This window comes from Nanorana parkeri, unplaced genomic scaffold (assembly GCF_000935625.1).
Source record: "Nanorana parkeri isolate BGI_ZX_2015 unplaced genomic scaffold, ASM93562v1 scaffold434, whole genome shotgun sequence".
NCBI classification, from domain to species: Eukaryota; Metazoa; Chordata; class Amphibia; order Anura; family Dicroglossidae; genus Nanorana; species Nanorana parkeri.
The window spans coordinates 352,674-372,666 of NW_017306702.1; the positions used below are offsets into that span (position 1 = coordinate 352,674).

At 41.2% G+C, this 19,993-nt stretch overlaps 1 protein-coding gene across 1 annotated transcript in view; it reads left to right on the top strand.

Annotated features, from left to right (window-relative positions):
- ASIC1 (acid sensing ion channel subunit 1) overlaps nt 1-19,993 on the top strand; it is a 203,329-nt gene that overhangs the window by 175,613 nt on the left and 7,723 nt on the right. Inside the window, exon 9 of the mRNA XM_018560149.1 lies at nt 18,836-18,927. Within this exon, the coding sequence (XP_018415651.1) occupies nt 18,836-18,927 (92 nt within the window). The remainder of the gene's footprint in view (nt 1-18,835; nt 18,928-19,993) is intronic.

Consider the following 19,993-nt stretch of genomic DNA (forward strand, 5'->3'; position numbering starts at 1 on the left):
ATTATTATTATTATGTGTCTGAATACAATACAGACCCCTGGCTTCATTTACATGTAGCCCGGGGTCTGTGTTCTGTTTTTTATTTTTACTTTTCTAGATGCACTTACTTGAAAAAAGGGGTCAGCATGACGACCTGACACTTTATTTTTATAGACTCTATTGTATTTTGACATTTATTGTTTACCTTCTGTTGTTTTATTTGATAAGAATACTTCTATTGTGCCTACAAGTTTAATACCTTTGAATAAAAGTTTTATTTTTATCACACTTTTTAATATGTTTCTTTGCGGCTTAACAAAATAGGAGTCTTTAAATGGTGCATATATTGGGGGAAATGGGTGTGGTTACGGGGGCGTGGCCACTAAAGGGTGTGGCCACTGAGGGGCGCTGTAAAGCTTTCTCGCACAGGGCGCCTAAAGGCCTAAGGCCGGCCCTGCCAGCCGCAATGCGATCCAGTACGTTCCGGCCAGAATCGGGCTGGAACACACTGTGGTGTGAATGGGCCCTCAGAGAGTCCTACTATATATCCCTTCAATACCACTTAGGGTCTTCCAGACTTATGAAAGTCCCTGATAAACCTTTTTACTTTATTGTATTATGTAAAGTAATTTTAGTGGCAGACTTTCTCTATAATGGAAAGGGACCATTCACTGAAGACCCAAGAAATAAAAGTAGCCAACAGCGTTGAGATGCACTGGTTGGATGCCTTGTGGTGCTTTTTTTGTCTTTATTTTGTACAAAAGTCTAGCAGAGGGATTCCTCTCTACTGTACATATCATAAGCTTGATTGGCATACTATAATTAATATGCTTTTAGTGCCTGGTGTTAGGATTGACACTTTACGTCCAGCTGGCACTCTATAAACCTTTTAATGTATGAGACTAGAAAAGGCAGCCAATTATTAACCCAGCACTAAGGAATCGCAGTATAGGGGGGGTTCCAGCGTCTTTCAATAATGCGCCATTCAAAGCACATAGATACCTTATGCATCTGGTGATGAATATTAATTCTCTCTGAATAACACATTGTGAATTAATAAACCAAAGCACATAAAAAGGGATTTGATTTTTGGTGGTAGATATGGTCTTTTAACTACCTCCTGGCCAGCCGCTGTGTATACACGGCCTGCCGGGAGCTTCTTGGATGTAACTGGGCGTGTATACACGTCCTGTTACATCCGCCCGCTCCGGCGCGATCAGCATGTCTCTTATACTCTGTAAAATAGAGATTGCCTTGTTCTTGGTCTTTTATTTTCAGATGCAGTGAGCTAGCGGAGGAGGGGAGAAATAGGCTGCATAGTTCTGTAAAGTGCTTTTATAAGCACAAATCACTCATTTGTCATATAGCTAGCAATGGAATGGACAAGTGAAACACTTTGTGTAGAAGGACTCATTATGGGTTTTAATATCACCAGTATACAAACGAGCAATGAGGAAATCTATCTATAGAGAAATCAGTGACTCATAGGGGTCTATTCACGAAGCTGCCGAAGGATCTGGCCGTAGCTTCGGCCGATCCATCGGCTAGCTTCGGCCCCAGGACACCTTCGGTTCAGTAGAACTGAAGAGGTGCTGTACGGGCTATTCCCTTTCAGAGAGATCAGCGTCCCTGGTTACCTGCTAACCAGGGACACTGATCTCCAAACAGCTAACTGTCCCTGGCGGCCCGGGAGTCTCCTGCTCCCGGCCGCCAAGGAGAGAAACAGGGCTGTGTCTTTTTTTCTTTATTCTGACACGCGATGTCAGAATAGAAAAAAATATATATAAATTCCCATTGAAAAGCATTGGGACATTACTATTGGCTATTTCAGTTTGCAATAGCCAATAGTAAACTAGCATTGTACCTGCCCTCTGCTGCAGTTCCCCATCAGGTCCATTAGCAGGGGGCGGGTACAATGCTAGTTTACTATTGGCTATTGCAAATTGAAATAGCCAATAGTAATGTCCCAATACTTTTCAATGGGAAAAAAAAAAATTCTATTCTGACATTGATCGTCTCAGAATAAAGAAAAAAAAAGACACAGCAGTGTTTCTCTCCTGGGCGGCCGGGAGCGGGAGGCTCCCAGAGCGCCCGGGAGAGTTTTTTTTTTTACAGCAGCAGAGCCGCCGGACAATAGGAAACTATTGGGCGGAGCTAGCTGTCACTGCTAGCTCCGCACAATCGTTTGCTATTTACTTTTTTCACTCTTTTTCTGTTCTGCTCGGTACCTCTGAGGGACCGAGCAGAACAGCCGAGCCGAATGCCGCTCGGCATTCGAAGCAAGCTGATGTACGGCTGATTTCAGCCGATGTACGGCTGAAATTAGCCGTACCAGCCTGAAGTGAATAGCCGAACAGTGTTTGGCTCACTTCACTTCAAATCGGTCATTCACTCGGCTGCCCTCGGCAGCTTCGTGAATAGACCCTATAGTCTTCTTTAATAGGGATGAGCTTCATGTTTGAGTTGAACATGAGTTGGACCAAACCCAGCCTATTGGCAGTATTGCAAATGGGCAAACAAACTGGCCATATTTGGCCAGTTTAACTGCCTGAACACCCAGCTGATGTTCGTAAACAAATATCAGCCACGAGTCTGTCATTTTGCCGCAGTTGCTAAATGACAGGTCCCCACTGGCTTCTGTCTGTAAACAAACAGGTCTTGAAAACTTGTTAACATCAATGACCAAAGTTTGGCAGGTCATCATTGCCAGGCGATGGGTCATTATGATTGACATGGATGTGCATTGCTGGACGACGTTATTGACGTTGGATATATATTTATTCTGTGGAGAAGCAGCACTAATACCTTAATAGGTAAGCAGTGTGATAGCACAACATGAGGATCACCCATTTTTACCTCCTATATATAGGAATCTAGATGAGTTGCAGCGCACTTCAGAAAGTTCTTGAAAACACAGGATATCCAAAGTAAAAGATTGTAGCGGCAGCAACAGTTTAGAGCATGCCATGCCCTTTACCAGGCAGCTTAAATAGTTTTATTTATCAATAGCAACCTACAAAGTGCATAAACAGAATTTAAAAAAAAAAAAAATTAAATCAATATTTGGCGTGTCCATCCTTTGACTTTAAAATTGCATGAATTCTCCTAGGTACAATTGCACACAATCTTTTAAGGAACTCAACTGGTAGGCTGTTCCAAACATCTAAGGGAACCAATTTACAGTTCATCTGTGTGTTTAGGCTGCCTTAGTTGCTTCTGTCTCTTCATGTAATCCCAAAGAGAGAGTAATACTGAGATCAGAGCTGTGTGGGGGCCATACCAACTATTTCAGGACTCCTTGTTCTTCTTTTGATGGAAAATAGTATGCTTGGGGTTGCACTGAAAAATGAATCAGACACCTCCTTGGTGGCACTGCATTATGCATAACGATCTGCCTGTACTTTTTAGCATTGAGGAGACCATTCATTCTGACAGAATCTTCAATTCCATGTAGAGAAACACAGCCCCAAATCTGCAAGAAACCAACACCATGCTTCAATGCTACCTGCAAACACCCAGCCTTATATTGCTTTCAAGGTCATTGGCAAAAAAACTGCCAAATACCAAACTACCAAATTGCCAAAACCTGCGGCCATTATTCTCCACAACAGTTTTTGGGCATAGACAAGTCTCTCGGCCTTTTTTTAGGTCATAGCTGTGGTTTTGGCTGCATGTTTTCGATAATGATGACTTCTGACCAGACATCTTCGGACTGCAGATGAGTGTACCAGGGTCCCACTGGTTTATGCCAAGTCTGAGCTAATAGAACCACTGGGCATATTTTGATTGCACAGGAAAGTCAGCATGATGTATCTTTCATCTGCTATACTAAGGGGTCTATTCACGAAGCTGCCGAGGGCAGCCGAGTGAATATTGGGCAACCACTGCATTTTCGTCCCTCAATGTTTTTCTTTCTTTGTGTGCTTTTGGATGGCACCTATAGAAATACCCGTCTTGCTTGAAATTTCTAGCCATGAGAGACCTTGTTGTTGCAGTAAGACCACCCCATGTATTTTTGCATTGCTCAGTCTTGGCATTGTGTAAGATTTTTGTTTTTTTTTGTTTACACTGAACTGTCTTGAGAGACCTTAACTTAGTAGTAGAGCATGGCTTTTTCTCACCCAGTTCATTCCTACAACACAGCTGTTTGATTTAATGATTGCGTTTTAACCTAAATGGGATTTTCTTGATAGTTAGCACCTGTTTGGTATAATTGTTTAATCATGCAGTAGACCATATGTCTGCAAAATGCTTAACTGCGTGCCAGTGTACCTGGGAGGATTCATGCTGTTATAAAGGCAAGCAAAGGGTGGGCACACCAAATATTGATTTGGTTTAGGTTGTGTTTCTGTTCATGCACTTTGTAGGTTGTTAATTGATAAAGAGAAATCTAATAATTTAACATTTACTACAAGACAAAGGATTCGCCGAGAGCTTTTATCTTTGTAAAGAGCACAGCAGCCTTATTAGGCATGTTATCTTTCTTTGAAAGTTTGGAAATAGTTGCTCAGAGGAAGGTGAATGAGGGGGATACATTACTGCTCAGACTGGTTCTGATTGATTTCTTTAAAGCTGGAAATCATGTAAAAAGATACTTAAAGATCCACCTGCTGGTACCTTGAGAATTATTGTTGTTTTTGTTGTTATTATTATTATTATTATTGTGACGGACTGCCTGGTACCTGAATTCCAGTGTCCTCAGCCCAAACAGGAACCAATATATTAGGACAGAAAGCTAAACTCATCAGACAGAGCAATGTTGAAGTGGAAACCAAGAACTGCTTTATTGAAGAAAGCACACAGAGTTTATACCTCACAGAATCAGATAAGAGTTCAGTGTGTTACATTGACCAATGCTCTCCCCTAGACAGCCGGGTGCCGCATTGGAATTCCTTAAGCACAGACACTCTTTGAACCTAATGAATGTCCTTAATTAGATAAGAGCTTGATCATCCTAAACAATGGTCACTCCAGACAGCCTGCTGCCTATAATGAACACAGGGTCACTTAAATGTAATGTCAGGAGAAACATGTAGTATTTTCACTCCACACATAAACCTAGGAGAATAGTTCCATGTAACCCCAAGAGGTCCGAGGGGGGTCTCCATAGTTCTTGGTCCATAGTCAGTAGGAAGGAGGCTAGCCCTCACGCTCCTCCAGCAGCCACAGTGACGGTTCAGTTCGTCACATTTCTACCTTCCAAAAATGTAGACTAATCAGGTACCAGACCCCCAACTGGTCTGGACCTGTGTTAGTCGGGCAAGATAAATCCAAAAGCTCTTCCAACTGTTCTGCTTGACTCTGCCGCAGGAGAGTAATGCCACCCACATCATTTCCTGGGTAAACACTGGGGAGAGAGGTCAGCTACTTCTTCTCCCTGGAACTCACAATGCTGCTGGGGAGACGCATTCTGCCTCCTCTCCCTGGAACTCAGGGGATGTACCAGTTGCTGTGCAGAGGCACTCTGCCCTGTTGCCAGCGCCTCACCTGGGGACTCAGCAAGCTGTACAACCTCCACAGTCTCTGGGCATGTGGTTTCCACTGGGTCTGAGACACTCTCCTGGACGTGTCCTAGCAGCTCCTTGTATGCCTTTCCCAGTAGCCATTCTTGTTTCACCACGTGAAAAACTGCAGTACCCCAAAAAGTCAATAAATGTTATTCTTATGCACTTGTTTGTATTGGTCAGCTTACAAATAGGGTTCCAATCTTCACACAAATAGACAATGGGAATATTTGTAAATGCTTTTTAGCAAATATCAACCTGAACAGACTATCAAATGTGTAAAATATGTGGTAAATGTCACGTTTGTCAATTTGTAAATATGCCCTTAAATGGAGGGTTAGATGATTACTAGAGGTCTGCATTTCACAGTCTCACATAAAATTTTAATTACTGGAGTGAGCAAAGCCTACATTGTAACATGTACCTCTGCAGACATGCAACCAGGATACCATTCATACATTATATGGCTTATTTAATTAGATGGCACAGCCACTCATCGCATTACTGATCTAACTTCATTAAACTGAATTCTGAAGCATTGTTACAAGTTACTGCACTTTACATATAGACAATGCACTATGCAATACTTTATTAAAGGAGAACTATGACTTAAGGGCAAATAAAAATACCCCTTACCTTGATTGTAGTAGCATCGTTCCTTTTTTCTAAAGTCGCAGCACATCACAGATAAAACCCTCAAAACCTGTAGTAAATGGCCGTCTTCAACCCTGCTCCAAGCTCCTTTCCTCTTAGGGGGCGTAAACATTTTATCCAGCCCTGCAGATCAGACTGGCAAGCATCCGATCTGCAGGGATCTCCAGTGACATCATTTACCATATATGGACGTTCCCATTTGTAGCAAATGCTGAAGAGAGAGAGAGGGCTCCTTCCCCTCTGTTATCAGCGATCCACGATCTTTTTATTATGTCAGTGTCACACAGGGCAGGGAGAGAGAGAGAGGGGAGAAGGAGCCCGGCTGGCACACGGGGACGTGCAGGTAAGGAGAGAGCTGCTGCGCATGTCCATATATTCGTGGACGTGCAGCAGCTCTCAAGAATCACTGTCAGTCACAGTGAGGAAGATCAGTGGGGAGGATCCCGTCAGATACGTCGGGATGTCTCCCCATTTCGGCGCTTAGCCCCGCCCACCACCTTAAATAAGGATTTACAGCCTTACTGTGCATTTTGGCTAATTAGAGTACATTACATAATTTACTTATTTAGCCTAAGGAATGCATTAATCAAGAAAAGATAGAACCCCATAGTTCTCCTTTAACTATGCTCATATGTGTAGCTCTTACAGAAGCAGCTAACTTACCGCTAATTTAAAAAATCCAGTAAATGCATGTTGTTATTTACCAGCATAGTCCCAGTAGAATGTCATACTGTGCTAAGCCAATCACTAATAAAACATAAATGTGTTAATATGATTTAATACTGTCTATTCATTAGCAAGATTAATGTCTCTTACCAAGGGACATCATCAGTTAGCAAAAGGCTTATTAGGACATCATTAAAGAGGAATGCTGCACTATATTCCTGGCATGGGTTAATGTTTGGTAAAAATTAGAGAGACAGCAACCTTCTAGACAATGTAACATGATAACTCCCAGAATCCCCCAATAAATCCTCCATTGAGATGTTTGTGTAATTGATCAGCACCAGAGAGGTTCCCAGATTTCCAGACATAGATTGATATTTCAGAAATTGGGCAATATTTTTCGCCATTTGTTGGAAGTAAGTGTCATTAGCCATTTTCAGATATGCATTTCATTGTCATATTAATCACAAATGAAGACAAGATGTGAATTCATATGACCCATTGCTAATGGGGCCGTTTGTTCGTTTGTTTCTTCAGCTATCAATCCTGCTTTATTACTAGATAATTTATTTAGTATATTTTCCATGCCATCTGGTCACTGTGTTTTATGACAGTCAGGCATAGGGTGGTGTGATAATAATGATTTACATTTATTCATGTTGCCTTTTCAGATCAGTTTAGCTAAGGACAAGTTTTTTTGTGATGACTGGAGTTAACCTGGCTTAAAGTAGAATGATGGGCATAAAAAAATATCACGTACATGTGCAGCTTGTCACTAGCATTAACAAAGCGGTTTTTGTTTTTCTAAGCCATTTTTTCCAGCACTGCCCAAATGCAAGACAGGGCAGTTTGCCTTGTCACAGACAGCCACAGTTGACACATTACGGTAGTGTGCGCTGAAAAGAAATGCGCATGCAGTACTTTCTTTCAGAGACGTGGGCCATGATGCGGTATAACCACATTGCACCGTGCTGTGCCCATAGAACTTAATGAAATGTCACTCGTGATATTCCAACAGAGTTCTAACAAAGAAAAAAGTAAACATTGCGATGCACTGGGATCAAATTTGAGAAAACCCCTCTATATGTTGTGAGGTCATATCAACAAACCATACCTAAAATAATGTTTAAAAATATATTTCTTATCTTAGATATTTCTTTGAAGGCCTTTATGAAAATTGCAAGCTACTCTGAGTAGTTGGAAAGAGAATAGCGGTGATCAGTTGGTAACAAGCCACTGATCACAGTCATTCATTAAAAATCTGCCCCACACTGAAAACAAAGACCTGCCATTCTGCACTGTCCATGCCTGCCAGTGATCCTCCTCGCTGTGGTTCTGGCAATCTGCTCCCCTCAGTGTCTCTTGTGTACCCTCTGATCCCCGCTGCTCTCCCCCTGCCTGTAACAGCAGAGACAGCGAGTAGTCAAGGGGAAAGAGAAGAGAGCATACTGTCAGTGCACAGCAGGGAGGATCAAGTGACAGATGAGGTGGAGGTGAACAGCAGGGAGGATTCAGGATAGTGAGTGGGGAATCAGTAAATAGTGTATCTCTTATTTAACAATCCTTCACTTTCCTGAATGAACACTGGAGTACTGATCACTGAGGTGATCATTCATAACTGAAGAATTAGTAAAATTGTATACCTGTAATTTGCCATAATTAGTAAACATGTAATTAGTAAACATGTTTACTATATCTTCCGTTTGTAAATGAACAGGAAGTGCTCAGTACTGACTGCTTCCCATTCAGTGTTATTGAGTGCGGGGCAGTAGAGCAGAAGGAGATTGAAAACTCAATCTCTTTCTCTATCTCAAAAGGAAATATCAGGGGTCTGTTTAGACCCCTGCTATTTCACAAAAGCCCCCTAACAATACTGTTAAAAAATAATAATAAATAAATAACTTTAAAAAAAAGAAATCAAATGCCCCCTCCCCTCCTTACTGTCACACATAACCTATATGTGCACTACACACATTGCGGTAATGCACATTTTGTGTGTTAGTGCGCCAAGACTAAGGCCTAATGCACACCCAACGCAAGAGCAAAATTGTATAGTGCGTATATACGCGTAATATTTTTAAACCTTTTTAAACTGATTTAATCCCTGATCCCTGTGCATCTAAGCATGTTGTGATGCATTGCCACAAGTTGTAACATGCTGCATTGTGATAAAATGCCTTGCAGATTAACGTATACCAACACAGCGCACACAAGGTATAGGTGTGAAACCAACCTCCCAGATTTTTAGTGTAGGTTGCTTATTTACAATTTTGTCTACCTTCGATGACCAGCTTTAAACAACCACAGTCCTGTTTTGATACACCTGGAATGTATTTAGCTAATGGAAACTGAAAGTTCAATTGGGTTTTAAAGTATAATTAAAGTCTCTCTTTTTTGGGGGGGGCATATATCTACTCCAAGCAAACAGTAGATATATGCCCCATGAGAAAAAAAAATTTTTTTAAAGTAGGCAAATACCTAATTACTTACCTGTTCTGGCTGAAGAACTCATGAATCACGAATGGCTGTGAAAGAGAAAGTATGAGGGACATGCACAGTAGAGGGGAGGGGAGAGAAGAGAAAATGAAACTGAATGGATGCAGCCGGGCAGCCAAGAGTGCGCACATTGAGCAGACATCGTGGGACACGGGGAGTCTGCGGTGGAACAGAGACCGGCACCAGCGCTGGAGAGACTGACAGAAAATGAGTGGAAGGAAGAATATGATTGCAGCAAGAGGCATCAAATAAGGTAAGTGCAAGGGAATATTGTATTTAATGTCACTTTAAGTCTTATTAAAATATGAACAACAAGGGTATCCTAGCACCATCAGCCAGGTTATCCTCATAATGGGTCTGAATTTTGTCTTCCTTGTTTCTACTCAACTGCTTTGTGATGACCATAGCAGTCAATACTGCATCGCTAACACCAGTCTTCTGCAAAGGGAACCGCATCTGCCCCTACCACTGGGTACAAAGCTAGCTAATAATGTCTAGATTCCTTTATGACAATGAAAAATCCACATGCAATTTATTTCTACAATAAAACGTGAACAAAACTTATGTCTCTTAGATCTAGATGTAAAATATTAAATCGGCTTCCCTGTTGAGATGGGTTCCGTTATAATGTAATCACACACACACTGAAGAAAAAGGTCAGCTACTTATTTATGTGTAAAGCGCTTTTCCATGTATTCAATCTCAGCACACACTTCAACGGTTATTGAAACAGAGAGGAGAAGCAGGCAGAGTGTAAGAGTCAATATTAGCTGCAAATAATCGGGAATTATTTATTACATCAAGACCTGTAACTTGTATGACTCAATACTCTGCAGGCAGGAATTTGTATCTGAATGTTCTTCTAAGAGCTTCCAAAACACAACAAAATGTACAATTTGAAGAAAAGTAACTAGAGCGCCTTAGGAATGCTAGTTAAAGAAAATGAAACTGTTTAAAGGCACTTATGGTTGCATATAGAAGAGAAACCCCACTTCAAAAGAAACAGGCAGGATTGGGCTTATACAAGAATCTTAATATTCTGTCCTAAAGTGGACCTGAACTCAGAAAGTGAAGGCTTTCTATCTTGTAGGGAACATCTATAAACGTTAATGTTGGTTAAGCAGAACCCTGGTTGCTGGGTTCCACCCTGACTTATCTGGTTTGCAGCATTCTGGCTTGGCTGCCATTTTGCCCACCTGGTATTCCTCCTTTGCCTGAGCAGACTCTGTAAGTTGCTCACTACTTCCAGGCTCCCTCTTATGGCCAAACAGGAGAGCATCATCTGAGAGAGCCCGATGGGAGTTTCCTGTCTCTGAGTGCTGATGTCACCCCACTCACTATATAAACCACTCAGTACAGTCTGACCTTGCCCTTGTCTGGTCTTATCTGCTAGTGCATTCCTGCTGCTCTGAGTATTCTGATTCTGTGTATGACCCGATCCTGGCTGACGTTCTCCTCTGATTCCTGCACCTGTCTAGTTCCTGACATTGCTGATTTCCTGGTTCCTGCTCCTGGCTTGTTCCTGACGACGCTGATCTCCATGTATCTGACCTGGCTTGTACGACTACCCACTCCCGCTTCTGACCTTGGCTTGTTCCAGTTTATGATTTTTGCTTGCTCCTGTGGACACTGTTCTTAATAAATATTTTAACTAGCACCTTATGCTTGTCTAGTTTTCATTGTGCTCTGACTCCTGACATTGCCTTCTCTGTGCTGGAGAGGAAGCTGTTCCTGAGGACCTACAGTGAAAGGAACTACCGGTTTCTGTTTTATTCATTCTGTGGATCTGTGGTTTGTCCACCTCTCCTGCTGCTTCTTGAATATTTCTCTACCAATCATCAGTAGGGCAGCTCTGATATGAGGAAGTAAAGCCCTCTACCAAGATGGCCACAACCACACAAAGATGCAGTACAGAACAAGGCATGGTGAGCCAGTATGACTAAAAGATAGGCTGAAAGAAGCCTACTGGAAATACTGGTTATGAGCCCCCTTGTTAAACTTTACATATTTATAAAATGTAACTTCTCAATATAAGTGTCAATTATTAGAGGCAATCTAAAGCCTGGCAATTGGTGTCCTATTGAGTCCTTGACCACAGACACAAGGCAAAGTAGGTATTTTCCCCTATATTATTGGACAGGTTATCTTTCTTTCCTAAATGACTGCACACATCTCCTTACTTATGAGTGTTCATGAAAGTAATAAATATTAGAACCCTGTAGCTGTCTACATTCCGCTTAAATATGTGGCTCTACGTTTTCATAATTAAAGGAGCAATGAGCTTGATTTTATATCAAGCCCATATTTTATATGATATTAGGATCGATATATCAGGGACAACTAAATCGTATCCCTGTAGTGTTTACTATGTGCCTACAATGCACACAGGCTACAGTAAAAAATACTTTGAATTTGCTAAAAAGTGTAGATTGCTTTGGGGTCCAAATGTCCAAATTTGAAATTCTTTCTAATGTCTTTGGATCTGTCTGACTGCTGCTAGGAATCTTATGCTGTTGCACATCTTAGGTAGGAACACAAAAACAACCCGTACATCAATAAAGTACATATTGATACCTTTAAAGGCAACTGTAAAGAAAAACAGTAAAAGTTAAAGAGTGCACACTGTTCTGTTTTGTGGCATCACACCGATAGATATACCTGCTATGGTCACAGCTAGTGCACTTACACAATTTATCTAAAAGCTAAATACTTAGTTCGAATACATAATGTATGATTTTTGTTCTGCCTAATAAAGGATTTGTTATTTTGTTTAGCCAGTAGTGATATTTGAGGTCCTTTTCTAAACTAAGAAAATAGTGTGTCAGCTGATTCATATGGTAAATATATGTGAATCACAAGACTGCCTTTACAGAATGACACATTTTTTGTTAGATAAAACTGTATATATACTGTAGAGGATGGGCCAAAAGTAGGTATACTTTGATTGAAGCCATACCGTCCAAGACTCTTATATAGCCTTGTGTAAGACTATTCAGACCGTTGGTTGAAATTCTGTGAGACGTTGTGTTCCAAATTTTTCACGAACCAGACTTTCGTGATAAGATCATCTGATCAGATGAAGCCTGTTTCACATTGGCAGGCCACGTGAACAGGAATAATTGTGTGTACTTGGAAGATGAAAATCCTCATGTGATTATCACAACTGAACTGAAACAGTCAAGTGTCATTGTGTGAGGTGGACTGTCCAGTGATGGTGTCATGGGGCCGTTTTGTTTTTAAAATATCTGTGGATGGTAACAATTATCTAAACATATTGCACAACGTGGTGGTTTCACAACTCCCAACCAGGGCTAACTTTGTCTAACTGTTCTTATAACAAGATGGGTCTCCTCTTTTTGGTTTGTCAGTATAGAGATACCCTGACAACACCTTTTCCACAGCTTTGGATCAGGTGTCATGGCAGCATTGACTGGTCACCACGTTCACCTGACCTGACACCTATGGGCTTCTTTTTTGGGGGCATAGTACAAGGATAAGGTTTTTGAGAAGAAGCCCCACACAGTGGATACATTGAAGAAGTTATTCTCCTAAGCATTTATAGACATTGATAATGCTTGTTAACCTGAATTTACTGTGTGTTACTGTGCCAGGGACAGGATCCAGAAATGTTGCAAAGTCAGAGTAGGAAATTTTGAGCACCTAAGATACTAAACAGTGTCACAGTGTCAGAGACAGGTTGTAGTGGTCTTGCACATAAGAGACTAAACATGACTCGATAAGTACCGGATACCTATTTTTGCCCATATCATTCTGAATACCTGGAAAGTAAAAGAAAATAAATAAATGAATGAAAATAAATATTATTAAAATAAAATTTTCCATAATCCACTCAATAATGTATGCCTACTATAAAATTCCATGATCCGAATAGTAATGTATAAAGACAGTCAAGGGAAGCAAAGTCCAGCAGATTTTTAGTTTAGGGCATAGGAAAGGATGACATTTGTATAGTGTACTCCTTCTTTTGCTGTTTGTAGTATACTTTGCCCGTAAAATGTTATTTTCAAAGAAATAAAAGCAATCACCGTTACAATAAATGCCAGTGTAATTATTTTTTTTTGCAGAATATTTCTTTATTGTTTTTTCCAATGTATACAAATCATAAACATACAAACATTAGTGTTAAGAGAGTGTAATTAATATTTTATGTCTATATATGTAAATAATTATAATGTTTCAAAATGTTATCATAAAAATAATGTATTTCAGTTAGCATATTCTAATACAATTATAATGTTTATGGGCCAGCTGAATGTAACAGTTCTAAAAAGTCTTATAAGTACTTCTTTACCTCTGAATATTTTAATAGGGATATTTTTGTTCTGGAATTTGTTCTCTGAAGAGAACTATTTATTATTCACTATCATTGTTTGTAATATGAGTTACTGTTAAACCAGTAATCAATGTAAAAAGAACCCGTCATTTATGACATTGTGTAACTACGCTTAGAAAAAGCACTGTTACCTTAACATTTTGTACTATACTGAGCTGCAAACAAAAATTACATACTGTATATGATGATGATTCAGTCAGTAGCATTAACTCAGCGGTTTTTTATTTTTTGAGTTTCTGTTGCAATATTTTTACAACGTTGATGTTGTCAGTAGATCTATTACTTTTTTTACTGTTGTAATAGGGTGAAAAAGCTGGTCATACTGCAGTAAGATTGTACATTACCATTATCACATTGTAAGACAGGGTCATCCTAGATGGACATGTAATTCTTGCACATGGCCACCAGATGACCATGCAGTGCACATCCCAGTATATTGCTTTTGCCAGGAGTGACAGGTGCACCGCATACCTGCTTGTCGCTACCTGTAGAAATCAATGACAGGTTGGCTGAAGACATAACTGTACAGGTATCAGGACTGCATACCAGGACTCACAAACTGCACGGAACGCAGAGGGTCTGAGTTTGTTGCAGTGTATGGCTCAATTTTCTTCTGGGTTTAGTATCTCTGGCCATTCCAATTTGCTGACGTGGGTTGGTATAACTTATGTAAATGTCCACGAGAGTTATTAATTGAGGCACCAAGTCGTTCTGACAATGCAGATTCTCATGGCTCAGGGTACATTCAGAAGAAACATTGCTGACAGGCAGAAGAGGAGCTTGTATTGCAGATGAGACATACATGGCCTCTTCTGAAATAAAAGCCTACCTGCTAGAGATGCTTCTTCTTCAGGCTTTAGTTCCACTTTAAATACATCTGCACTCTTTTTTTTATCTTTTAAATATAAAAGTTCCGTCTAAAGGAAAACAAAAAATACCTGCTTTATTACCCAAAAAAGCTTCTTCTGCACCCTTCTTTGCTTTAGCTCAGTAAAGGTCAGTAAAGGCACTTTCATCGGACAGAGGGATGACAGTTGGTGAAACTTACCCATAAAGTCAGGGAAAGTCAGGCTCGAGTAACAAGATCAAATAAAATCAGGGAAGGGCACAGAAGAAGCTTTTCTAGAGAACAAAGGCTGGTGGTGGGCTTCTTAGAGTGCCTTCATTAGGACATGGCTTTTACATAGAAGCTCCCATTCATACCTAAGCATTTTGTTTCGCTAGAGCAACAGTGCTCAACCTAAAGAATCCTATTAATTTCAGTGGTGTCCATTCACACCTCGGTCGCTTGTAGCTTGATGCTCGAAAAAGTACATTAGCTTCTTATTTGGACAGAATTGCATGTTTTTGGCCCCATAGGCTTCAAAGGGAGTGTCCGAGAAAACGCACACAAAAAAAAAAAAACACCCACTCATGCCCAAGTGTGAATGGGGGCTAAAAGTTCAGTATGCTTCTGCATGCTTGCTCCTGTTTAGTGTTTAAAAAATACTGAAGCCAGAGACAGCCTGGAAGTCAGCATTGAAGTTACTTCACTGGTATGCACATTCCACAGTGTCACATTCACTGCAGTATAAATATATAAATGTGGCGAATGTGGGTCATCAGACGTTGCAACTTGTACTGTTAGGTTTGGTTTGCATGGTTTAATGGTTCACTCATACTGGAGTAGCCATTACACATTAATTGCTGGTATTCATGATAAAAGAAAGAACAGGAACTAGTGACATATATGTTAGGCACACTCCAAGTTAATAAAGAAAACAATAACTTAGAGTGACACTGGCTCTTGACTTGATTTCTGTTGTTTGCTTAGAGCGGCCTGGCTCCTAAGTAGTTATAGGCCATCATTATGGGCTCGTTTGGAGACAGTTACAGAGGCTGACATCTGTGTATTCAGCCACAGCTGTGATTACTTTTAATAATATGCTAAGCTCTATTTTCCCATCAACCCTATTAACCTTCACAGCTAAAGGTAATTAAGCATATCTGACTGAGAATTTGTCACCAGCCTGAAATATGAATGATTTGCTAGCATGCAAGTAATGTTGTCAGGCCTTTTGTTTCAGATGATATAGAAAAGTCTTAATATAAACCTGGCTATAAAATCTCTGGGCATTTTGGAACCAGAGATTATGGTAAGTTTCAACATCCCTTCTCTGACATGATGATAGGCAATCGGAATGGTGGGCTTTTTGGCTAAGATCAAGTGTAGTATCTGTTCTTATCATTGTCCAAGACGGGAAATGTGCCGCTGTTTTGGCCTTTTGGTAGGAATGGCTGGCTTTTCTAGGGTGTCTGGATTGAGTGCCCACTAGGTAAGGTAGGGGTCAGGAGTACTTTTCAGGGTCTATATGGTCTGGTGACAAGTGTGGGTATTTGGGCTTGCCCTAAAGTCTTGGGGGAGGATGTGTGGCCTTTAGGTATCTTCCTCCTGTAAACCTGGGACATCTATTTCAGGAGAGCCCCCAACCTACCTAGTACTTGGTGGTTGGCTTCAACTGATCATGAAGAGAGGGATCCGTCTGGCTTCAACTAGCTGAATCAGAGTGCTCTGCCCTTGTCGGGAGCCTTGTGTCCTGGGGTCAGTAAAGGGCCAGCAGTGAAGAGGAGAGAAGCCGCAGCTTTCAGGACGGCCAAACAGGGAAGAGAGAGCAGCCGCTGTCATACTGTCAGTTTCAGGATGACAGCGGCTGTGTGCGTGGCCGAGCGGAGGATCGGTAATTATCTGTGACATTTACCGATCCTCTGTGTGCACAGAACAAACACTGGAGTGATCATCTGATCACTCCAATGTTTGTAAATAACTGAGGACACATAGTACTATGTGTCCCCAGTTATGAATGAATTTCTCAATTTAAAATAGAAAAGAAATTGAGGACACAAAGTCCTCAATTTATTTTTCTGCAGCCTCAGCACTCAGTGAATGGGAAGCACTCAGTACAGAGGCTCCTCCTCATTCATAAACTGGTGATAATAAATGTTTTACTATCATCAGTTTCTGAATGAATGGGAAGCCTCTGTACTGAGTGCTTCCCATTCACTGAGTGCTGAGGCTGCAGACAAAGAAATTGAGGACTTTGTGTCCTCAATTTCTTTTCTATTTTAAAAGGGAAATATTGGATCTGTTTAGACCCCTAATATTTCCCCGAAGCCACCAACAGTAAAAAAAAAAAAAAAGAATTAAAAAAAATATAAAATTTTAAAAAGTATTGTAAAAAGTGAAAATTACCCCCACCCCTCCCCCCACACATGTATTTGTAGACAAGTGCAACAACTAAAAATTAAATGAAATTAACGAAAACTAAAAACGTTTTCATTCGTTTCATCAAACAAAACACATTTTTATGCTATTTTGGATTCAGCCACTGGCGTGTTCTGGAGGCAGGGCGCATGACGTCATATAACACCGCACGTGTTGGGCGCCGCCATCTTGGTGTATATCTAGGTATATCTAGCGCCTATATCGGCGTGTGACGTCACCTGACGCCATGCACGCATGGCGTCGTGTTACATCATGCTCCCCGCCTCCAAGATGGTGGCACGCATTTGCAGAATGCACCGGAGGCCAACATGGCCACTGTGCATTCTCAAACAAATTATTATATGCCTGAATACATTTTTGTATATTCAGGCAAATAGTAATTCATGAATTTTTCATGTAGTCTGGGTTTTGTGTTCTGTTTTTTATTTTTACTTTTTTAGATGCACCTACTTGAAAAAAGGGTATCGGCATGACAACCTGACTCTTTATTTTTATAGACTCTATTTTAGTTTGACATTTATTGTTTACCACTTGTTTGCCTTCTGTTTTTTTATTTAAATTTTTATGGTCCTCTGAGCCTCCCTTAGATTGGTGTGTTCACTAAAGATCATGGTGCAATAGAGGATCTAAAACAAGTGCAGGATTTAGGTGACTTTGCAAAGATGGAGAGAATTAATAGGTAAGCATTGTTGATGTGACACTGAGCTGGAAAAAGACATATTGCCTATCCCTGTGAAGGAAAAAGTTAAAGGAGAACTATGAGGTAAGTGCTTTTCACTCACCTCATTGTTCTACCCGACCTGTGACAATGAGAATGTCACAGGTCGGCTCAGTAGATCGAGAAGTGAGCGAACAGATACCGGCATTCGCTCACCTCTCGATCCTGTCACAACTCTCTGCCATGACAGGGGAGGGGCTGGATTCCCCCCTCCCCGCTCCGATCCACCAGCCCCGACGGGCGGATCGGGCGGGGGAGGGGGCGGGTACAGCTGGCTCTGCCTCTAGATAGGCAGAGCCAGCTGTCACTCACGCAGCTGGGCGGATCCAGACATAATTGTCGGGATCCGCTTCAGCTGTGGCGTCTCACTATACCGCGAGCTGTGGCTCGCGGTATACTGAGCTTAGGGCGATGGGAGGCTGCTAGTTTGTGTCCTCCCGTTACCCTAAAGAGAACTATGGGGAAATGCCTTAACCCCATAGTTCTCCTTTAAAGAAAATATTATTTAATCTCTACTAGGAATGAAAGAGTCATCGTAGTTTGCTGTCTAAGTAAGATATTGCAGGATTGTTACATTTGTGTCCAAATTGTTAACCAATCTCTGAAAATGATTTATACCAGGGGTTTGTGCAGTATTTTATATTCTTGTGTGGCTTTCAGGAAACGATTTAACTTTTTTTTCAGTGGAATGCTAATTACTTTTTGTATTTCTTACTGATTTAAAATTATGTTCTTCAAGACTAAGGAGGCTATTCACAAAGCTGGCGAAGGCAGCCGAGTGAATAACCCAGCCGAAGTGAAGTGAGCCAAACAACGTTCGGCTAATCACTACGGCTCAGTACGGCTGATCTCAGCTGTACATCGGCTGCACTTCAGGTCAGCCTAACATGCAGAAGGACTTCGACTCAGCCGATCCAACATCTGGATCAGCTGAGCCAAAGCTCCGGCAGCTCACTTGCTACCGTTCGCCCCTGTTCTCATAGGGGCCGAACGGCAGTGAATAAACAGCCAAATGCGCCGAGCGGCATTCGGCTTGGCTATTCTGCTCGGTACAGTAAATGCATGTTATGTTATTGGGTTTAGAAAGACTTGAAGTGCTATTGTAACAGGGTCCTTTGGCAAGTCTCAGTAACCATGACCAGTTCCAGTCATTGTGTCCATCACAGTGCACTCTCTAACCACCTTTCTTTTTTCTCTAATAGGGATAATATTTTGGTTCTGGATATTTTCTTTGAAGCTCTAAACTATGAAACTATTGAACAGAAGGCAGCATACGAGGTGGCGGGACTTCTTGGTGAGATTTCTGTTTAACCAAAATATATAACTCTTTTTTTTTTTCTCCACTTTGCAAGATTAATTTATTAATTTACTGATTGCAAAATAAACATGTCGGCAGTACGATATTTTTGCAGAAATATAACCGTTTATTAGAGACGTACCCATGGATAAACACTCTGCTAAAATCTAGTCATTCTTGTCCTAAAAAAAAAAAAAGGCAGAAAGAAGACTACAGGTGGAAGAAGTCTGCATTCCACATTAGTTAGGAGTAACATTTACATGGGGCAGGGGTAGGCAACCTTGGCACCCCAGCAGTGGTGGAAATAAGTCCCATGAGGCATTGCAGGACTCTGACAGCCACAGGCATGACTCCCAGCAACAAAGGCATAATGGGATTTTTAGCTTCACCACAGCTGAAGTGCGAAGGTCCCCTACCCCTGACATGGGCTATGTACACTCAAGTAGTTTACCCATGGATCCATTTTGGCTAGGGCTAGATTTCCATGTTTGGAGCTTGTAGGTGCACAGTCTTTGGCACACATACACAAAAAAAAAAAAAACCTTGGCTAGGATAACGTCTTTTACATTTTCTTGTTATATTGGATCTAACCTGATTTTGAATACTGCCACACTTCTGAGAAGACATATTTTTTTAATGATGACATGCATCCAATTACTGCTCAGAGAAAAATCACCTCTTTGCCATTTCTGGGTATGGGCACAGGTCTCCTGTGTCTAATGATGAATCTGGCCCTGGTCCCCACAAAGTTTTATTTTTTTTAAAGTCTGAGAAATGCTATAGGTAAACCAACTCTTCTCTATAATCACATGTACTATCATGGAAGGCAACTTGTACATACAGGAACAATTAGGTGCAAACTAAAAAAAAAATGCTTCACGCATCAGCAAAAATAGGCATGCACAGGGCTCTCCCTATAATGAGGCAGTCTGAGTTGGGTGCTTCAGATAGCATTTCATTGAGGGGCAGCGGCTGTGTTGGAGGGGGCGGCAGGAGAGCTCTTAGCAACCTGTGACGCTCTGTCTGGCTTCCTGCCCAGCTCACTGTTGTCGCCAGTTGCCAG